This window comes from Ruditapes philippinarum, unplaced genomic scaffold (genome assembly GCF_026571515.1).
Source record: "Ruditapes philippinarum isolate M1 unplaced genomic scaffold, ASM2657151v2 ctg5760_1_1_1_1, whole genome shotgun sequence".
Classification (NCBI taxonomy): Eukaryota; Metazoa; Mollusca; class Bivalvia; order Venerida; family Veneridae; genus Ruditapes; species Ruditapes philippinarum.
In genome coordinates this window covers 350,055-371,731 of record NW_026860347.1, presented here as the reverse complement: position 1 = coordinate 371,731, position 21,677 = coordinate 350,055, and the positions used below count along the sequence as shown (strand labels likewise).

The window sequence follows — 21,677 nt, the reverse complement described above, 5'->3', positions numbered from 1 at the left end:
TTTAAGATTGTGGATTTTATTTATTAAGCCGCCTAACCCCTTCCTGTTGCCTTTGATAAAGCATCATAATTTGCACTGTAATCAACTTTTTCGTGCATGATGATCCCAAGGTATTTGTACTTGTCTACAGTACAGTCTCTAACATATAATTTCCAATATGAAAATTGTAGTCAGTTCGTGATGCTCAACCTTTTCTAAAATGGACACATTTTGATTTGTCTCTGTTAATTATCACACGCCATCGTTTACACCATGCATATGTATGTGTATAAAGATATAGGATACCCTTTCATGTATTTAATAACTTTAAAATCTGTAATTATTTAAGACTGAATATCATGATTAAATTTGCAATACATGATAATAACGCAAAAAGACGTCATCTAGAGAAATTTCATTTTGGTAGATAAACATTTTCGTATTTCATGACACTTACATATCCATAGATGAATAACAATGTGTTAGTAAAAGAATAGTAGTCACGTGATCAACAACTATCCATATGACGTCACACATAAGTGTGACGTATTAATTTGTCCTCGACTTGTTCATTCCACAGTCAGGACGTGCATTTTTGTGTTCTCGCAAAAAGTTCGGATTATGTCAGATTCTCTTGAAAATAAGTTAGATGAATTTATGAGTTCATTTGATAATCGACTTAGCAACGTTGAGAAAGGTTTATCTGAGTCCAGTCGCGCAAGAGCGACGCTCTGAGGAATCTATTCCTCCAGCTTTAGGCCTCGTGGGCGCTAGTAATCCGACATTTTTGTCTAAAGCGACGGGCGCTACTAGTAATCAGCCGGACTTACATGCGGAGTTCAAATCGTTGAAGGAAAATTTGAGTAAGGTATAAATTCCGGCAGAAATGAGATTAAATGACAGTAGACAAGGTATTAAGAGAAGTGATCAATCTCTATTGAATGTCATTGTAAAATGTGGTCGGTATTGTGAAACTGGCATAAAACTGTTGGGAACTTTGGAAGCTGGCAGCTCTTTTGATCAAGAAATTTTGGATAACTTATTTCTTATTCATCACGCACAGGTTAAATATCTTCAAGAGGAGTTTGCTGTCTTACTTGTAAATGGTCAATTTGACACGCAACTGCCAAATTTGACACGTCAAAATGACAAATACTAAGTAAGCTGAAAAGTAAACTTTGCAAAGAGTGTTATTTGGATAGTTGTTTAATTGTTTTCAGTTCGTATCTATTTCGTATCTTTCGTTTGTCTAATTTATATATATGTTTTTACGGTGTTAAGCGATTTGATGATAAACATTTTCATGCCAGACTGTTGTATGTATAATACGTATCTTAAAAGCGATTCACTTTAATCCATTGTGTACGACTGCTGAAGAACAAACAAATCTAATTATAAAATCTTTTATTGAGTCAGGATAAGTAACATTTTTAATTAAGAGATAATTATTCTAGATAATCATTTAAAAACGAAAATGGTGTCATTATTTGTCTAAGTATACAAAACATTTTGAACGACAATACATACATTAAAGAATATTGATACTCCCTGAACCATAACAGTAATGATGAATCGTAACAAGACTGTTACAAATCATATAGCGTATGTAACTACTACTTTACGTAAGTTTCATTTCAATTTAGAGTTAAGTTGTGTAATTATCCATACAACTTTGTATGTGAACATTTTTATTCACATCAATATCTTATTGAATTCTCTGGCCTTGTCCTTAGTTTTATCTGGCAAACGCTCGTTTGTCATGAGGAATTTCAGCTTCTTAGGCATGAGTTCCAGTGAATGTCCGGATAACTTTCTAGCCTTGAAATCATCAAATTCTTTACATAGGAAAATGTGAGTCACTTTCCAGTGAAGGCTTTCGACAACTGGAGGGTAATTATTACGTATAACATCAAGTCTATCAAGAACTATTTTCTCTGTTTCAGTTAAATCATGCACATCGCTTTGCATATCATATTTCTTGGACAACCTTTCAATCACATATTTTTCGTTTAGTTTACGAAGCTTCAGAGCTTTGTTTCTTATGAATTCTGGTGAATTGACATCCGTTTGAAGGCGTATTATCCAGCGTATATTCTCTATTTCAAGATCGTGATCCGTTGCTAGTTTATCCAAATGTGTGTCAAGTTTACTTTCGATAACTTTCCAATGTAAAGCTAAAACAGTATCGGGATATTTGACACCATCAAGAAGGGGTCGGAGAGTAAGAAGCACGTTGAATTCACCGTCGGAGAGATGTATAAGTGGTGTGTCTGCACAATATTTTCTATTTATTTCTTTTGTCACGACTTGTATCAGATTTGATTTCACTCTCTCAGCATGTTCTTTCATCGGTTTTGTTCCTAGAAAACTGATTTCATTCAGATTAAAAATCATAGCAGGTGTCGGTCGGAACATTAATGGAAACTTGATTTCCTCTTCAAGAGTAACCAAGAACTTTGCATACGATTCTAGCTTCAATTTACGGATAACCTCCGGAAAGTCAAAAGAAATAATTTCATTGAGACCTTTGATATCAAGCGCTTTTCTCTGCAAACAATTAAAAGAAAGTAATTGAAATACTTCAAATTCAGAATATGTATTACTCTGTCAGAGCATTAATAACGCTGGATAAACATACTGCTCAATAATTTCTTAAGCCTAACTTGAAAAAGCAATACACCATCATCATAAAAATCAGTTGTAAAATTGTTATAAAATGCAGGAGAAGAATTATTGTAACACATTTTAACACAACTTGAAAATACTTTGCTCAATGTCCTAGTTCAAGTTATATAAATGTTGTGTGTTTAAATATTGAACAAAAAGTAGTTACCTCTTCATCATTAAGGTCATCTAAGACAGTCCATTCATTAGCCCTTCTTGCTATGGCAGATAAAAGAGATATGTGTCTGTCGTACAGATCGTCGTGATTCGTTTGAGAAGCTTCCATCTCTAATATCTTCAGAACTTTGTTTCTGAAAAGTAAACAGTGACATATATTTTTTATGTTTAAGAGCATTTTATTGATAGGTATATATAAATAGGAAGATCATGTTAAATATTAACAAGAATACAAAATGGACTAAAAAGTAGTACAAAAGTTTTGTTCTGTTTCTTCAGTAATTAATTTTCAAATTGATCTTTCAGTTTCTGAAAAATGAAATATTGATCTAGAAAATAAACAGAAAACTCCTTGATAAAGAAGGATTTAAGCCTTTGAAATGTTATGGATTGAAATAGATAGTAATGGAAGTAACTGATGCAGCATATTGCTCCCCTTTATTTTTGTATTAAGTAATTTAATTGGTCTGAGATTTTCACCTGAACAATAAACATACTCCATACAAAAATAAAGAGAAGTAATCTGCTGCATCACTACGATTGAGAATATGACAAATCGAAACAAATATTTGTTATAATTTGATATGGTGATTTGATTGAACATTTACTACAAATAAAAATTTACTCTAATATACTCTAATATTACCATCTTTAAATTTTGTAATTCTTACAAAAAACAGCGGTCATATCTCTGTTGTTCCTCACTAACATATTATTATTGTTTGAAATCATTGAAATTACAGCTCTATTTCCTTTAAGAGTAATCAATTCCCTAACATTTAGTACCAAGATTTTAAAATCTGGTAAAAAATTGTTGGAGTTATGGAGTTCACATTTGCATTAGCACTATATTGGTAATAACGCACAGTGCGACATCTCAGATAACGCACACTTTTTAAAGAAGTGTGCGTTATTCTAGATAAAAGAGAGTTATGACAATTCATTTGACTGTAGAGCAAAACAAAGAGTCATTGGACTATATCAAAATTAAGACTCAAAAATAACGAATATAATTATTCAGACTGGGGAGATAGATAATGTGGTTATGAGCCGCTTCACAACAAAACCAACATAATGTGTTTGCGACCAGCATGGATCCAGACCAGCCTGCGTATCCGCGCAGTCTGATCAGGATCCATGCTGTTAGCTTTCAAACCCCATAACAAGTAGAGAAACTGATAGCGAACAACATGGATCCTGATCAGACTGCGCGGATGCGCAGGCTGGTCTGGATCCATGCTGGTCGCAAACATACTATGTTGGTTTTGTCATGACACGGCTCATATAACTTTTACTTTAGACACAATTTGGACGTACATGTTTGTAAACGTATAATCATTTCCGGTGCTATGAGGCACAGCTTGTATAAATCCTTTACTGTTTAGTAAAATCTTAAAGTTAAAATTATAAGTCCTTGAGAATAATCAAATAATCGTTTTCCTAAAATCCATTTTTATTTTTTTTTATTTATTGTATTTTTTCTTTTCTTTTATTTTTTGTCATGTGATTAAAATATTCTAATATAACGACGGTTGCTGTAATACTATCCTTATCACCTCGATCATTTTTTTGTAGAGAAAGACGCTCGATGTCGCGCCAGGCTATGCTATTTCCAAATTAAAATGCCCTGATCTTTTATTAAACAAAATATGTATATTATTAGGAAATTTAAAAACGAAAACAAAGTATAATCCGGGGAAAAATATAATCGTATGAAAAAGATATCGTATCAATTAATATAATAAATTAAGAAATAACCATTTATAACTTACATATGTAATTTCTCAAGTAATATCATAAATATACACGTGACTATAAAGAGCGGATAACCTCTCTAAGGTTCTAAATTAAATCTTAATGGTAAAAAATATGCCGACATAATGTTCATCGCTTTAGTTGTGTTTGATGTTTTTGTATAAGAGGGCATTGTGAGTAGTGACAAATCAACGTGCCTAGCACCTTTGTAGAATATCAAGATAAGTATGATATTCTATATGTACGTAGAGCGACATGGACCTCTATATAAATAAAGATAAATACAATATTTACACAAATCATTGCTAATCGTTATTGGTTGCAACAGTTAAAGGATAAAACAAAAGTGAAAAAATAATGATAGTAGAAAAGTACTACTTACAATACAACAAGCAGAGTGGTATATCTCAAAATAATGATTATTTAAATCCGCTCTATATTTATAATAAAATCAATTAATTTTTGAAAAATTAATAACGAAAAAGGAAGTACAATCCCGGAAAAAAATCCCCATATCATTTATTTGAAGATATCTATAGTGATAAAGATATTGCGATGTAAACATGTAATTTCGCACGTGCGTACTTACTTCAAGCAATATATGAGTATAAAGAGCGAATAACCTATTCTCTAATGGTAAAATATACACCCTTGCAGTCATAATATCGTTTTGGTAGTGTGTTTTTCTGATTTTTATTCGTAGGGGGAGGGGGTATGTTTGTTTGTCTGTTGTTGTTTTGAGAAAGAAAAATGTTAAAAAGTTGTTAGAAAAGCTTGACTGAGTCGTGACCATTTGTGTGTGTTGGCTAGTCATCGATATTTGGTTGAGTTGAAAATATATTCAACTCACAAATAAAAGTAAAAGGTGATACAAGAGGAAAATGATAAAATTGTTTCAAAGTTAAGTTATTGGCAATACAGGGTCGTGGCTTAAATACGTACAGTTACATAGAATTTTGCGAAGGTTATTTGGCCCAACTTTTTGTATATAAAACCCAAGTTGCTAGGCGAGGGTTATATTGTAAACAACCGTTTATACATGTAAACGTTCACAGAGCCTGTCAACAATCTTGATAAAAAGTTCATTACAAAGAACATTAAATTTTAGAGGTAAACACGAAATAACATCATAATTTCACAACAGCCGTATATAGTATATAGCTTATATAAACGTCATGGTGTGCAAGTAAGACATCTAGACCCCTTGACTTCTCGACCCTTTAGTATATTAAGATGACATCTAGACCCCTTGACTCTTAGACGCCTTGTAAGGTGACTTTTCGACCCCTGTTTTAAATGTTGGGCTTTAAAAGAACCGTAAATATATTTTGAAAATATTGTAAGACATATATATAATTTCTAAGTTTTTTGTTTAAATTTATATGTTTTTTCTGACAAAAATCAGTTGCAAAATTTACATTTTTTAAAATTTAATTTTGGTGGTTAATACACAAATCACAATTTTCATTTGTTTAATAACGGACTAAAATCGGATTAAAGTTCCGTGGTTTAATGTAATGGTGCTTATTTATAATTTCATCATTAGCGCATTAAGTAATATTTTTTTAATACTAACAAAAAATTTGTAAACTTCAGTTTATTGTTTTGTAAGACATAATAATGCTACATTGGCAATGAACGTTTACACTAAAAAAATATTGAATTGTGTGTAATAGTCTACGGAAATGTAATTATTGACTGCGAAATAATTTACGGAAGCTGACCCCATAGTTATCAAAATAAAAAATAAAAACTATCAGTAATTTAGGTAAATGATATTGTTGAAGATATATTTATTGACTTGGTCTGTCAGATATTTACAAAAAATATACATGACTCACTACAAAAACAATTAAAATTCGTTTCTGCAATGGTGAAAATAAGAAAGAGCGTGCTTCAAACTGTATCCAATAAAAATAATTAAATAATAAAGGATTTATTTCTGATACACATTTAATTACTTTCATACATATTTTGACCACAGAAAAATTAAAATGACCTTAATAAGTTATCATCATACATCTCCCGTGTGCTGGTTTAACGTCATACATGTATGTGTTTAATCAGTGACACGTGATAGGATAAACACCGGCGCGTGCCGGTAAATAATCAAATTATCGGTCATTAGAATAATACATGTTTTATCAATAAAAACATGACTTTAGTATAGGTAAAAGTTTATTAGTACGTATTTACAAAATTAAATTGGTAAGGCGTAAATACGTACTACTAAATTTTAACTGGCTTAGTGTTTTAAATTATTTTTATTAACAGTCCATTTACTAGACTGATTAACAGTTTGACGGTTTACCACAGTAAATGTGTTACGATTCATTTGAATTACTACAATCCTATTGGACAAAAAATAATTTCAAACACTATTTTTTTTTAATTTTGTTCAAAGATGAAAACTTTGTATTTTGCAGGTATCAGTAGAATCAATTATTACAAGGCACGTAAACGTTTAAGCGTCGTACAGTTCACTTGTAGTATTTGCAGTGACGCTCCTTCAGATCAAGCGACGCCTGATCATGACAATTCCGTTGATCATTCAATTTCGGGAGCCGCTTCTTTTCGTTATGATGTCTCGTCGGCAGAAGCAAGACTACATTGCTGTTGTCATATCAATCATTAATTATTCCTAATATGAATGAAATTTACTTGAATTGAATTTAACTAAATTGCAGTTCATCATATTTCAGTATATCAATATAAATATTTTATAATACAGGTATTGGAAACTTTCGTACCAACAATGATACAGAGGATATGCACTATTTTTGTTATCTTGTTAATATGAAAAACGAGTTAATTAGTAATTAATAACAAGTAAGATAATATTTTAATTTTATACAGTCAGGTAATGTCGATAATCATTCTTAATAAAACCTAATGATTGGATTGTGTCGCAAAAGTAAAATATAAAGACATTGGAGAATTTATTTTGCACATTTTTATGTAAACTGTTTTTGTTTCGTTTGCTTTTATTGAATATACGTTGTTATTTTTCTAGGATGGCATAGACGTCTTAATAGCCAGGCTGGTCGAGACGTGATTCCCTTCTATGTTCTTCTCACGTTATTATTGCAAGAGGCAAAGCTTGTGAACATACATCTACAATTGGTCACGGAAGCTGGCGTCGTTCGCTATCGAAGGGAAGTTAGCAGAAACATGGACGCAAAAGTCATGGACCTATGGGACATGTATGACGCTCATGATGTTGTTTGTGAGGAATTCCTTCTAGAAATAGGGTCGATTTACGGAAACTTTTAGACAAGGAAATGTGTAATTGGAAAAAGATTATAGACGCTGTAGAGCAAAGACGTACACAAATACAGTTTCAGAAAGTGTATATATTGTAAATATTGTAGTTATTGCATGCATGTATATGAAGAGAGTGATAGTTTCTGCGTATTCTATGTATTGTTATTTCAATGTAATGTGTGTACATGTATATTTATTTGTGTTACTGTTTTTGTAAATAATATACATGAATAATTAATAAACGGCTAAAAATGTTCTCACCTAGTCATTACTTTGTGTTTTATTTTTAAAAACGCACGGTTTTTCCTAATATAACAATACATTAATTAAGGGGTAGAAATGTCAGGTATATTTAAGGGGTCTAAGTGTCTTAGGGGTCTAAGTGTCAGGGGTCGAGATGTCTAAGGGGTCGAGGTGTCAAGGGGTCTAGATGTCATGGACTCCATGGTGCAATGTTACCATTGTGCAATAAAATAGTGCCAGGAATATGTGCTTATATATGCAAATTTATGTTGTTTCCATAACATTATGGTCTTTAATGAAAGAGTTTAAATACCGGATGTCTAATTATTTTTAATCCAACTAAATAAGTTTCTTTAACAAAATAAAACGTATCGGACTGAAATATCGAACTGCTATTTTTAGTTTAGCAAATATTTCGTGCATGTGTCATTACTCTTATTAAAATATACACAAATATTTCTCTCATACAGGCATAATGGACTTATTGATTTTTATGAATTAAAAATTAGTTTGTCCTTTTAATTACAGGATACACTTTATAATTTATCAAATTGACTTTCATTAGTATTCTATATCTATTTAAAAAGAGCACAAAGGTGAAAAAGACAAAAAATTAAATACATGTACTGAACTCATGTATCTTACCAAAATAATAAAAATTGTGTTGACGCATCAAACTTTCAAAAATAGACTTAAAGTATTTATATTTTTGTTGGTACTGTATTATTAAAAATTGGTGATAAAATGGATACCACAGGTTTGTCATTTGTCAAGATAATAGTTTATTTTATAAGTGTGTAAATGTGTATCATATGAAGTCATTTGTACAGGTAGAACAATCAAAAGTCTGAAAAGGAAAATTGATACAGCAGTTATGTAACTTGCCAAGGACATGTCCAATGTATGTCACATATGTATTGTATGGCTTAATTGTTACAAATAAAACCTTAGATATATCAGACTTTTAGCAATAGGAGAACAACAGGTCCTTTCTTCATTTTGATGAAAAGGGAAATCACTTCAAAATGGTGGCGACACAGAAATCATGTACTAAAATGTATACAATGTATTCAAGTAAAATAAATTTCAAACTTGCCGAAATACGAGTAGCATACCCATATCTAATTTCAATGTGTTGAAAGGGATATATAACTTGGCGATGGAAGCCACAGTTATGTGATTTTCAAAGATCGTTGAATTTGTATTAAGTGTAAACTATGAAGCTTTTGGTACATGTTGATCTTAAGAAAGTATTTAACTCGCCGCTTAAGGTAAATCATGTACAGGCTTAGGGGCTGACGGTGTTTAAACAAATCATGAAAATTAAAAACGCTCGCAGTAACTGGGTTTGTATGTTATTCTTAATTTTCTAAATCAGCTCATTAATTCCTTAAGACAATGTTAATGGCACACTCGGTGTAAGGTCTCAGCTTCATAGCTTGTAATTTGACGAAGTTATTGAAGATATAAACTGGTCATGTATATTGTTTCCAATTCACAGGAATAAGGAATAAGGAACAGACGAAAATACGTAAAGAAAGGCACCAGTTGCAATTATTTTTGATAAATCTGCATTAGAATTGCACGGAACAATAATAAAAATCATGAAATAAGCATCTGCATAAAAATATTTTTGAAAAAAAAAAATGTTCAAGTCGAATAACGAATAGGGAACCAGTTTCTTATTCCTTATTCAACTCCGAATAAGGAACAGAAGGAAATACGTAAAGAAAGACACCAGTTGCAGTTATTTTTGATAAATATGCATAAGAATTGCAAGAATCAATCATTAAAATCATGAAATAGAGCATCTACTTAATTTTTGTTGAAAAAAATGTTAAAGTCGAATAAGGAATAGGGAACCAGTTCCTTATACCTTATTCAACTCAGAATAAGGAACAGAAAGAAATACGTAAAGAAAGACACCAGTTGCAGTTATTTTTGATAAAATCTGCATTATAATTGCAAGGATCAATCATTAAAATCAAGAAATAAAGCATCTGCATGAAAATATTTTGGAAAAAAAAGGTTCAGGTTCATTCGACTCCGAATAAGGAACAGAAGTAATTACGTAAAGAAAGACACCAATTGCAGTTATTTTTGATAAATCTGCATAAGAATTGCAAGGATCAATAATTAAAATCATGAAATAAAGCATCTACATAATTCTTTTTGAAAAAAAATATTAAAGTCGAATAAGGAATAGGGAACCAGTTCCTTATTCCTTATTCAACTCCAAATAAGAAACAGAAGGAAATACGTAAAGAAAGACACCAGTTGCAGTTATTTTTTATAAATCTGCATTACAATTGCAAGGATCAATCATAAGAATCATGAAATAAAGCATTAGCATAAAAATATTTTGGAAAGAAAATGTTCAGGTTCATTCGACTCCGAATAAGGAACAGAAGTTATTACGAAAAGAAAGACAGCAGTTGCAGTTATTATTGATAAATCTGCATTAGAATTGCAAGGATCAATCATTTAAACCGTGAAATAAAGCATCTACATAATGTTTGTTGAAAAAAATGTTAAAGTCGAATAAGGAATAGGGAACCAGTTCCTTATTCCTTATTCAACTCCGAATAAGGAACAAAAGTTATTACGTAAAGAAAGACACCAGTTGCAATTATTGTTGATAATTCTGCATTACAATTGCAAGGATCAATCATTAAACCCGTGAAATAAAGCATCTACATAATTTTTGTTGAAAAAAATGTTAAAGTCGAATAAGGAATAGGGAACCAGTTCCTTATTCTATATTCAACTCCGAATAAGGAACAGAAAGAAATACGTAAAGAATGACACCAGTTGCAGTTATTTTTGATAAATCTGCATTAGAATTGCCAGGATCAATCATAAAATCATGAAATAAGGCATCTGCATGAAAATATTTTGGAAAAGAAATGTTCACGTTCATTCGACTCCGAATAAGGAACAGAAGTAATTACGTAAAGAAAGACACAAGTTGCAGTTATTTTTGATAAATCTGCATAAGAATTGCAAGGGTCAATTATTAAAATCATGAAATAAAGCATCTACATATTTTTTTTTGAAAAAAAAAAATTAAAGTCGAATAAGGAATAGGGAACCAGTTCCTTATTCCTTATTCAACTCCAAATAAGGAACAGAAGGAAATATGTAAAGAAAGGCACCAGTTGCAGTGATTTTTTAAAAATCTGCATTAGAATTGCAAGGATCAATCATAAAAATCATGAAATAAAGCATTAGCATAAAAATATTTTGGAAAAAAATGTTCAGGTTCATTCGACTCCGAATAAGGAACAGAAGTTATTACGTAAAGAAAGACAGCAGTTGCAATTATCATTGATAAACCTGCATTAGAATTGCAAGGATCAATCATTATAACCATGAAATATAGCATCTACATAATTTTTTTTTGAAAAAAATGCCATTATGTCCATGGGGAGGAGAAACTAGAGAGTACCAACTGGATAACACGTGCACAATTGACAATCATTTGTTCATGTTACATTTCATTCTTACATCCAATGTGAAAGTTAGAAAATGGCTGACAGAGAGTGGTGGAATTGGAATAGTTATTCTCGAAGTCTCCTACCTGTTCACCAGAAGACGTTGGGCAGAGGGGATTTTTTATGGATAAGAAACATAAATCCCGAATTAGTAAATGACCATGTCATTAATCTATTCGCGACAGAACATGAACACTTCGTGAGATATTATGGTGACCTTCAGACACATACGTCAGAATCAATCTGTTCAAATGATAAATGCCCGCAAAGAGCCGAACAAAGATCATCTGGAGAGATTGTTTTTCAGTAAGTTATCATTACGCTACAATTCAAAGAACAAAACTACAATTTCCATTACAGTAATATCACCTCGCAATGTTTATAGCACATAATAATGTTACTATGTATTAGCTTTTATGTTCTTTAAGTTTCAAATTCTTAAAAAACGTTTATGCACTATGAAGTTTCATATTGATATCTTAAATACTTTTTGATTGGCATTCAGAACAGATATTAATTAATATGAAAAACTAGGGACAATAACTCAAAATTTATCAGGTAAAGAGTTACAGTCAATATACACAGCATGACGCCTTAGTGACATATATGCACTTTGGATGATTAATTATGAAACCTCAGATAATATTTTGAGTACTGATTCAAAATTAAATGTGAATAAAAAATTGCAAAATGGAATAACTGAAAAAAAGTGAAATGAAGATTAACATTATCTATATATTGCACTTAGGCTCAATAAGATTTAATGATAAAAGCAGTTTAAGGTTCATAAGTATATAGTTGATAGAATATATTCCAAACTAGAGGTGTGGCGTACGGACTGAAGGGCGAATAGCCAGACGGGCAAATTCATATCTATATCCCTACACCTTCTGAGATCACAAGACTGACAAAATAGTTAAAGAATACAAATTTCTAAAACACAAATGTAGTGTACAAAGCTTATAACTTTTACAAGGCATACGCCACTTCTACAACATTTAAAAAATTGTAAGAAATTTATATGCATGTATGTCAATGATACCCAAAATCTGTTTCTTTTAAATAGTTTATGCAGCTAGCAATGGCCAATTTCATTTTGACTTACTCGTATTGTTTCAGTAATACAGAACGACGTACAACCCAAGACTCTTTGGATTTTTGGTCAAGTGACAGGGACATTAAAAGAGCCATAACTCTAGGTGCCATTTTAGTTAGTTATTTCCCTTTATAAGTTGGGTTATTATGTTTTAATGCTTTTTAAAAGCATAACTCTAAATTTATGTTTAGGATTTAGTTTATTCTTAACATATTTGTGAAGAGTGTATACATGGAGTGCAGTGTTGAAAAATAAAATTATAACTGTGCTTTGCCGCATTTTACAATTATCTCCCTCTATTATGTTTTTAATGCTTGTCAGACTTTGTCCGGAGAATAATTCAAAACCTTGAAGATATTTACTTATAATTTCATAAAATGATGACTGATATTCAGTCAGTGCAGTGCATAAACCATAACTCTTCTTGACTAGTTTTCTCACATTCACAGCTTAGTATATTTTGCTTGCTGTAGACACAACTTTTAAACTATCAAATGCATTTAGTTAATATTGGGAATAAAGAAGGGAATGGCCAGAAATGCAGTGTTTAAGAACGATAGCATTAGCTAACCTTCATTGTACGCCTATTGTCGTAGAAAAAATACAATGGTTGATGATTCTGATTAGTCATAAATTGTAAGGCTTATTAGATATGTTGGTGTGTAGATCAAGATGCTTCAAATCTAAATCCAAGGTTAAAGTCGGCCCCGCCCTTGAGACTTGTATAGAGTTATTAAGGAAAAAAATGATTTTTTTTCTAAAACCGATTTAAACAGAACTTTGTAATTTGATGTGAGGCGTCTTCAAGAAGACCTCTACCAAGAATGTTCATATTATGCACTTCGGATAAAAATAAACTGCACCGCACCCTAGGGGCACTTGGTAATGCATAGACTTATAAATTGGAAACACAAAGTCTAGACCTTTACTATTTACTTACATGGGATGGGAAGGTAATACTTTACCCTACTCCTGCATCGGACCCCAGCCATGGTATGGTCACATTAACTTCTTTGTTGCGTAGGCACACCTTTCCCTTCTCATAGCCTACCCCATTTTTTGTGTGTTTTACACTTGTTTTTGTTTTCAAATTAACTTCGAGAACACATAAAGTTATTAACGTCAAAACTACAGTATGCGTTTTTGCAATGTGAATGCATGATACTTTATATGATTTGATATTTTTATGACACATTTTTAGAATTAATGTTAATGTATTGAATAAATGGTTAAGAAATGTTGATTATTGTTATTATTCTATCATTTTAGAAAAAATATCCTTTGCCTTATTCTACAATATCCAAGATGAACTAAGAACTGTTCGTTTGTTAATTATTGATAATCAAAGAATAAGAAAATTACAGGATCTTCCGTAAGTGGTCATGTTGAATGAGTTTATTAAAGGAGTCATCGAAAATGTCATGCTCTTCCGAGTTTGTACTGTTTTCAGAAAACAAAATTAATCATTTCAATAGATCAAAAAAGACCAATCAGGAAATTTTAATAACACGCCCCTAAATGCCCTGGTCATTTCCAAGTTACAAACTTGGACAACAAAGTTCTCATACAGCTTTTTGTTTAAACTTTGCAGAAAGAAGTACTCGTTGTTTTAACCATATAGAATATGCATGTATGCTGACCTTATTCATTATTTCTTTCTTGACTTGACCATTTTTTCATTATGTTAACACACACCTGCTTTATGCAATGATTTAAATTATGTAATTATGCAATTCTTATGCAGATTTATCAGAAATAATTGAAAAAAGTGTCTCTATTTGCGTATTGTCTTCTTTTCCTTATTCGGAGTTGAAAAAGGAATAAGGAACTGGTTCCCTATTCCTTATTCGACTTTAACATTTTTTTTTCAAAAAAAATATGTAGATGCTTTATTTCATGATTTTAATGATTGATTCTTGCAATTCTTATGCATATTTATCAAAACTAACTGCAACTGGTGTCTCTCTTTACGTATTTCTTTCTGTTCCTTATTCGGAGTTGAATAAGGAATAGGCAACTGGTTCCCTACTCCTTATTCGACTTTAACATTTTTTTTCTAAAATATTTTTATGCAGATGCTTTATTTCATGATTTTTATTATTGTTCCTTGCAATTCTAATGCAGATTTATCAAAAATAATTGCAACTGGTGACTTTCTTTACGTGTTTTCTTCTGTTCCTTATTCTGAGTTGAATAAGGAATAAGGAACTGGTTCCCTATTCCTTATTCGACTTTAACATTTTTTTCCAAAATAATTTATGCAGATTCTTTATGCAATGATTTGAATGAGGTATAAATTTTATTTTACATAAATACTAATTCTGCTGTTCCTTATTTAGATTTGAATAAGGAATCAGGAACTAGTTCCCTATTCCTTATTCGAAAAAGGAATAAGGAACTGATTCCTTATTCCTTATTCGAATAAGGAATAAGGAATAGGGAACTAACTTTATGTACATCGAAATCTGCCGTGTTTTTTCCAATTAAATTTGTTCCTTTGCATATGAGTAATTATCTTTTACTTCAAACGTCTTGTCAAACACAACCTTCAATATTCAAATGAAATGAAATTATGTGATAGAGAACTGTCTGTGGTTGGTGGCATGTAAACTCAACATTATTTCAAAGACAAGCTCAAAAGCCGTTTGAAAAAAAAGATTGAAAATTTATTTATATTTTTATAGATCACTGTCTAGTCACTGACATTATTAAATGTTCACGACTTTCATAACACATATTAACATGCATAATAAGTAATTTAACTTAAATCTATAAACTTATCAAACGCCTGTTACAGAGTAGACTAAATAAAGAAAAAGGTAATGAATAACACCTAATTAAAAACATTTTATAGTATTAGATGTATAATTGACAATGTTTCAAAAGTCATCTACAACTTTACATTATTAAACTTTATCATATTCTTGACACAATCACAAAACAATAACATCAGTTTACAGTCTTCTTTGAAAAATACGGCTGATTAAGGTTAAATTTTAATTTGTATCTGTTTTATAGAAAAACAACAACAATACCGGTATATATGTTTTCATTGATAAAAAGACTAATTTATAACTCTAAGACTATAAGAGATATTAACATGAAACTTTGTAGGTATATAGGTCTCATTGGATAGAAGTACAGTCCTAAAGAACCATAGCACTTTCCTTATTTTGAAGTTATTGCCCTTTGTTCATTTTTACACTTTGAATTTTACCCGGGACATAACTCTGAAACTATAAGAGATATCATCACGAAACTTTATAGATAGATAGATCTCATTTAATAAAAGTGCAGTGACAAAAAAATATAACTCATTTTTTGATACTTTTTCTGTGTTCAAATCTTTCTCGGGGAGCATCAGCCGGTTCAATCGGGTCTTGTCTAATCTGAGAGATATGGGTTTTCAATTTACCTTATATTTATTCTGATATAAAACATTTTATATATACATGTATACACAGTGTTGCTCGTAATGGTTAATCATAATGCCTTGAACAATAATTATTTATGTCCCTATGAAACGATTAATAAACTTTTAATAAGGTAATGACCAACGATAAAACATTAAATTCGAAAATAAACGTAGTATATAAGATATTAAAGGCATCATACCCGTTATCAAATCTTACCAAAATAAACCAGCACAAGTGTTATATATAAGCCGTCTATTTAGGTTTTTTGAAACAAGAACTATGTCCGCACGGTACAAACTAGTTTCCTTGTTTCTAAAAGTCAACAAATGGATATAATGAAAAATTCAGATGTTTTTTGACATGTAATGCAACAGCTCTAACATCAATTCGTTTTGTTCAAATGCGAAACAGTTCCCTTTTAGGTGGAGGCAGCGTGTTTACGTATGATTTAATTTTAGCCTGGTTCCACGATATAAAATCTTGGTACAGATATTTGCAAAGTCCATTATGTCTATACACAGATTAGAAAACATTGTCTTTTCATCGGAAGAAAATGTAAATAAAAATGTTTTGCAGCAAAATCAGAAAATCAAAATTTGTCATGAACTGTAATGCTGATGTATGTGAATGTTTTTATGTAGGCGAATCGCAAAATAATTCGCGTCTTTCCGCAGTAAATCATGCATCTTATTCAAAATCATATCAGACTCGGATGCTTCGCAGTCGGATAATTATCCCGCCCTTAAACTGAAATAAACTGAAAATGAATAATACTGTTCAGAAAGGAGGTTCTGCAATAGGTACCCTAAATTAATGTTCATAGTTTATGTTTTTTATCAATCACATGGTTATTTCGTTTATGGTTAGACACATTTATTATCAGGCCAAAATACAAAAAATGTAAAACTACAATAATGCAAAAAAAAGCGAAAACACAACAATGCAAACAAGTTAAAATACAACAATGAGAAAAGGAAAAAATACGACAGATGATATGCAAAAAGACGACAGATTTAACGTGTCGTATTGTCGTCCTGCCTGTGGTTTTTTCGAAAATCAACTGTCGTCCATTCGTGTTTTCGCATTTTGGAGGGAAAGAAGCTAAAACACATGGCGTAAATCAACCACCATAAAAAATAAAATAATGATAATTTTTTACATTTTTCTGCATATTTATCAAGTATTTATAAATATAATTGAGTACCTGAGTATATGTTAGTGTTAGAAATCGAGTTCATTTATCGAGACGCGATAGTTTCATTTACGAATATATCTTACACATTTAGAATATATCTTACAGCAGTGTTCCATTCTTCTTAATAACCATTGTTAAATTTTACCATTAATTATTGTGTCAATTAAAATATTTTTTTATTTTTACATAAAAGGTTACGTACGTTATCTGATTTTCCTTTGCACGTGTTACAAATCCGTGGCTTTTATAATACCCCCTCCCTCACCAAAAAAGAAGCAATGTACACTTTGTTTAAGTAACTCTTTTTAAAATCTAAAATGACATTCAGCATATAAAAATAAACAATCTATACTTACATAGATGAAATTCTAGGATGCGTCTGACAATAGAATGGTTGAAATACCCCCATAAATTATGATATTTACTTAAAAGACGAGGTTGACCAACTTAAAAAGATATAATGATAGCTGAACATTACGCATATCAAGGTATCTGATAATAATCACAATTTTCGGGGGAAAATATATGACAAAAAGAAAGGGTTATAAATTAGAATAAACAATTACCTTCAGTGATAAACAGAAACATGATCATATTTATATGATCAGTTTATATAACCTAATATTAAAATAGCATGTACGTATCGGACATTTGAGCCGCATCACGACAAAATCAACGTAGTGCGTTTGCGACCAGCATGGATCCAGACCAGCCTGCGCATCCGCGCAGTCTGATCAGGATCCATGCTGTTCGCTTCCCAAAAATTTTACAAGTAGAGAAACTGATGCGGCTCATATGATAAAGATATATATCGTTTAATTACTTTTTATTTACCTTTAAATGTGGAATGCATTCTTTTTATAGACCAACGGGAGTTTTGTCCCATCAAACATTAAAATTTTTAAACAAATCATTTTAACACGCCATATATATTTTATAAAATTGAACAAAAATTTTATTTATCATATCCCATTTCATCAATGTTTTGTAGAGGTGTTTTACCTTCCATTCTCGTTAAGTAATAAATCACTCAGAGTCAACATGTTTTTGTGATAGTTTGAAAAAAGAAATGTTTCTAAAATATTTCTTTCTGCAGTACATCCTTAATTCCGCACGGAATTGACGGGAAGTTACGTCATGCAGAGTGTACTATGTAAATAAAAGACACGACCAATTAAAAACGCAAGTAATGACCACCATGTATATCCAGTAACTCCGGAATGTGAAAATAACGCACGATTCGTTCAATAAGTAACGCAGAATTGTGCAATAAATGGCGGATACCTGACAGGATTTCCAACGCGGTAAGTAATCTGGCCAATATATTTCTTATTTAATCAAACTGGAAAAAATTAATAGCCGAAAACGGCTGCGAAGACATAACTCTTTATCCCTCATGAAGATTATTTCCACGAAATTGTTTACTTTTCAAGATCATTCGTGAAAATGATGGCTTGACCACCGTTTTGAGCGAGATTTTCGCTTTTTGTCGTCTCTTATAAGTACACAAATGCATATTATACCGTATAATTTCGATTTTCGGTAGCCAAGTAACATTTACTAAGCTTCTCGTGAATAGATATAGAAAATTGAAATAAGCTGATAAAATGAGATTCAAGCCGTTTTTATGAGGTAACGCCGATATACGTGAATTGTGCTTCGCGGTAACACCGGAATATGTGATTATTTCATATATGTTACTGAACTGTTTCACAGGTTTAACGCCTTTTATCGGCGAATATAATCAAGTTATTTGTGACAAAGCCAATGTATTTTCTTCGTAACTTATTAAGAAATATATAATAATTAGATCTTGACAAACTTGACGATTGTTTCCTGAAATAAATTATTATTTGCAAACATGTTGCGAACGTCTAATCTTGTTAGAAAATAAAAACAATTAACTTCCATTGCAAATAAATTGAATATAAAAACAATAAAAAAAAAACAATCAAGAGAAGAAGTGTCTGTATATTTTATGCCTTAAATAATGCACCTGTAAAGCTTGAAATTCTCCATATGTCCTCCTTTATTGTGTTTGCGTGATGTGAAACCCAACAAAACAAATATTTGGCTGTAGTACTTTGCCTGGTGAACTTTTGTGAAAATGGATTATCTATTTAATTTTTTTTCTCTTATATAAGGAGGTGACTTGTATTCAAAAGATATTTAACTAAGAAACTATAATGCCAAAAAAAGCATTATGAACCTTACTGTCCTCTGCTAAGGTCAAATAAATTATAACCCTTGTGGTAAAGATTTACACTACTCTTCGGGTTTATTATATAGTTAACTTGTATGAATCTGCCGTAAGAGCGTATGCTAGGCATTACACTATAGTCGTTTACAAAACTAACAAGACTAATGACCCTAAAAGAGGCCATCAGTACATAACCGGGTCACAGCCATACAGACTGACCATTTGCTCAATCAGGTAACTCAATTGTACAAATACATTAAATATCTAATACTCATCTCTCAGACTTTGAATGAACTGTTCCAAGTCCATAGCAGAGCAAAACCATCTCATAAATTTACCAGGTAAAGGGTGACATAGACAAAAGATAGGTTAAATATATTTTGGTTTCTTAACGATATGTACATGTATATGGATAGCTACTAGAGATGTGTTTGTGAAAGATCTAAAAGTGGACTACCTCGTGTTTACTATGTCAAATAATTAAGAATTAAAAAGTTTATAACAATGAAAATTTCTATAACTTAACAAAGCCCATTTTTATACTACCATCTCAATAGGTATTGAGAAATTGATACCCCGTTGCTACCCCGTTGTTTCATTGAGTAAGACATTTTTCACGTATTGCCTCGTACTCACTTTAAGAAAGATTAATTATATTACGAAGCTTATAGCTCTGTGGTTTCAGGGACGGATTCGAGAAGTAAACATTTATTAACTTACGTATGTATTTTCTCAAGTACTACCATAAATATACACGTGACTATAAAGAGCGAGTTCTAAATTAGGTCTTAATGGTAAAAATATGCCGACATAATGTTCATCGTTTTAGTGGTGTTTGATGTTTTGATGTTTTTTGTATTAGAGGGGGTTGTGAGTAGTGACAAATCAAAGTGCCGAGCACCTGTGTAGAATATTTGAATATTCGTTTAATTTCAATATCAAGATTAGTGTGATATTCTATAAATCATTGCTAATCGTTGTCGGTTCCAGCAGTTAAAGGAAACAAAAAGCGAAAAAAAATAATGATAGTAGAAAAGTAATACTTACAATACAACAAGCAGAGGTGGTATATCTCAAAATAATGATTCTTTAAATTACCCCTATATTTATAATAAAATCAATTCATTTTTGAAAAATAAATAACGGAAAAGAAAGTACAATCCCGGAGAAAATCCCCATATCATTTATTTAGAAGATATCGTATCTCGTGATAAAGATATTGTGATATAAACATGTAATTTCACATATGCGTACTTACTACAAGCAATATGTGAGTATTAAGAGCGAATAATCTTTTCTCTAATGGTAAAATATACACCCTTGCAGTCATAATATCGTTTTGGTGGTGTTTTTTCTGGTTTTTTTATTCGTAGGTGGGTATGTTTGTTTGTATGTTGTTGTTTTGTGAATGAAAAATGTTAAAAAGTTGTTAAAAAGCTTGACTGAGTCGTGACCATTTGTGTGTGTTGGCTGGTCATCGATATTTGGTTGAGTTGAAAATATATTCAACTCACAAATAAAAGTAAAAGGTGATACGAGAGAAAATTGAAAAAGGATGTTTCAAAGTTATGTTATTGGCGAGATAGGGTCGTGGCTTTAATACTTAAAGTTACATAGAATTTTGCGAAGGTTATTTTGCCCAACTTTTTGTATAAAAAATCCAAGTCGCTGGGCGAGGGTTATATTGTAAACAATCGTTTATACATGTATACGTTCACAGAGCCTGTCAACAATCTTGATAAAAAGTTCATTACAAAGAACAATTCAGAGGTAAACACGAAAAAAACATCATAATTTCAGCCGTATATTATGATAGTATATAGTATATAGCTTATATAAACGTCATAGTGCGCAAGTAAGACATCAAGACCCCTTGACTTCTCGACCCCTTAGCATATTAAGATGACATCTAGACCCATTGACTCTTAGACCTCTTGTAAGATGACTTTTCAACCCCTACTGACTAAGACACTTCGACCCCTGTTTTAAATGTTGGGCTTTAAAAGAACAGTAAATATATTTTGAAAATATTGTAAGACATATATATAATATCCAAGTCTTTTGTTTAAATTTATATGGGTATTTTAAATATCAGTTGCAAAATTTACATTTTTTAAAATTTAATTTTGTTGATTAATACACAAATCAGTTTTCATTTGTTTAATTACGGACAAAAATCAGATTAAAATGTCCC

The 21,677-nt window shown here is 31.2% G+C and overlaps 1 protein-coding gene across 2 annotated transcripts; it reads right to left on the bottom strand.

The window, feature by feature from the left end:
• Nucleotides 1-1,368: 1,368 nt before the first annotated feature.
• Nucleotides 1,369-20,667, bottom strand: LOC132759727 (uncharacterized). Of its 2 annotated transcripts, none has more exons than XM_060751547.1 (3): nucleotides 20,531-20,667; nucleotides 2,813-2,954; nucleotides 1,369-2,526 (listed from the first exon to the last, which is right to left on the bottom strand). In XM_060751547.1, the coding sequence occupies exons 2-3, from the start codon at nucleotides 2,927-2,929 to the stop codon at nucleotides 1,672-1,674; spliced, it is 972 nt and encodes a 323-aa protein (XP_060607530.1). In that variant the 5' UTR covers nucleotides 2,930-2,954; nucleotides 20,531-20,667; the 3' UTR covers nucleotides 1,369-1,671. The 2 variants fall into 2 exon arrangements, with proteins under 2 accessions (XP_060607530.1, XP_060607529.1); XM_060751546.1 differs by lacking the exon at nucleotides 20,531-20,667 and adding an exon at nucleotides 4,958-5,089.
• Between the last annotated feature and the right edge of the window lie 1,010 nt (nucleotides 20,668-21,677).

What these genes read in the sequence shown, in the direction of transcription:
- LOC132759727 (XM_060751547.1), bottom strand. Translation starts at nt 2,929, where the DNA reads ATGGAAGCTTCTCAAACGAATCACGACGATCTGTACGACAGACACATA. An exon ending in ATGACCTTAATGATGAAGAG is followed by an intron (nt 2,527 to 2,812) that starts GTAACTACTTTT and finishes AATTGTTTGCAG; the next exon opens with AGAAAAGCGCTTGATATCAA.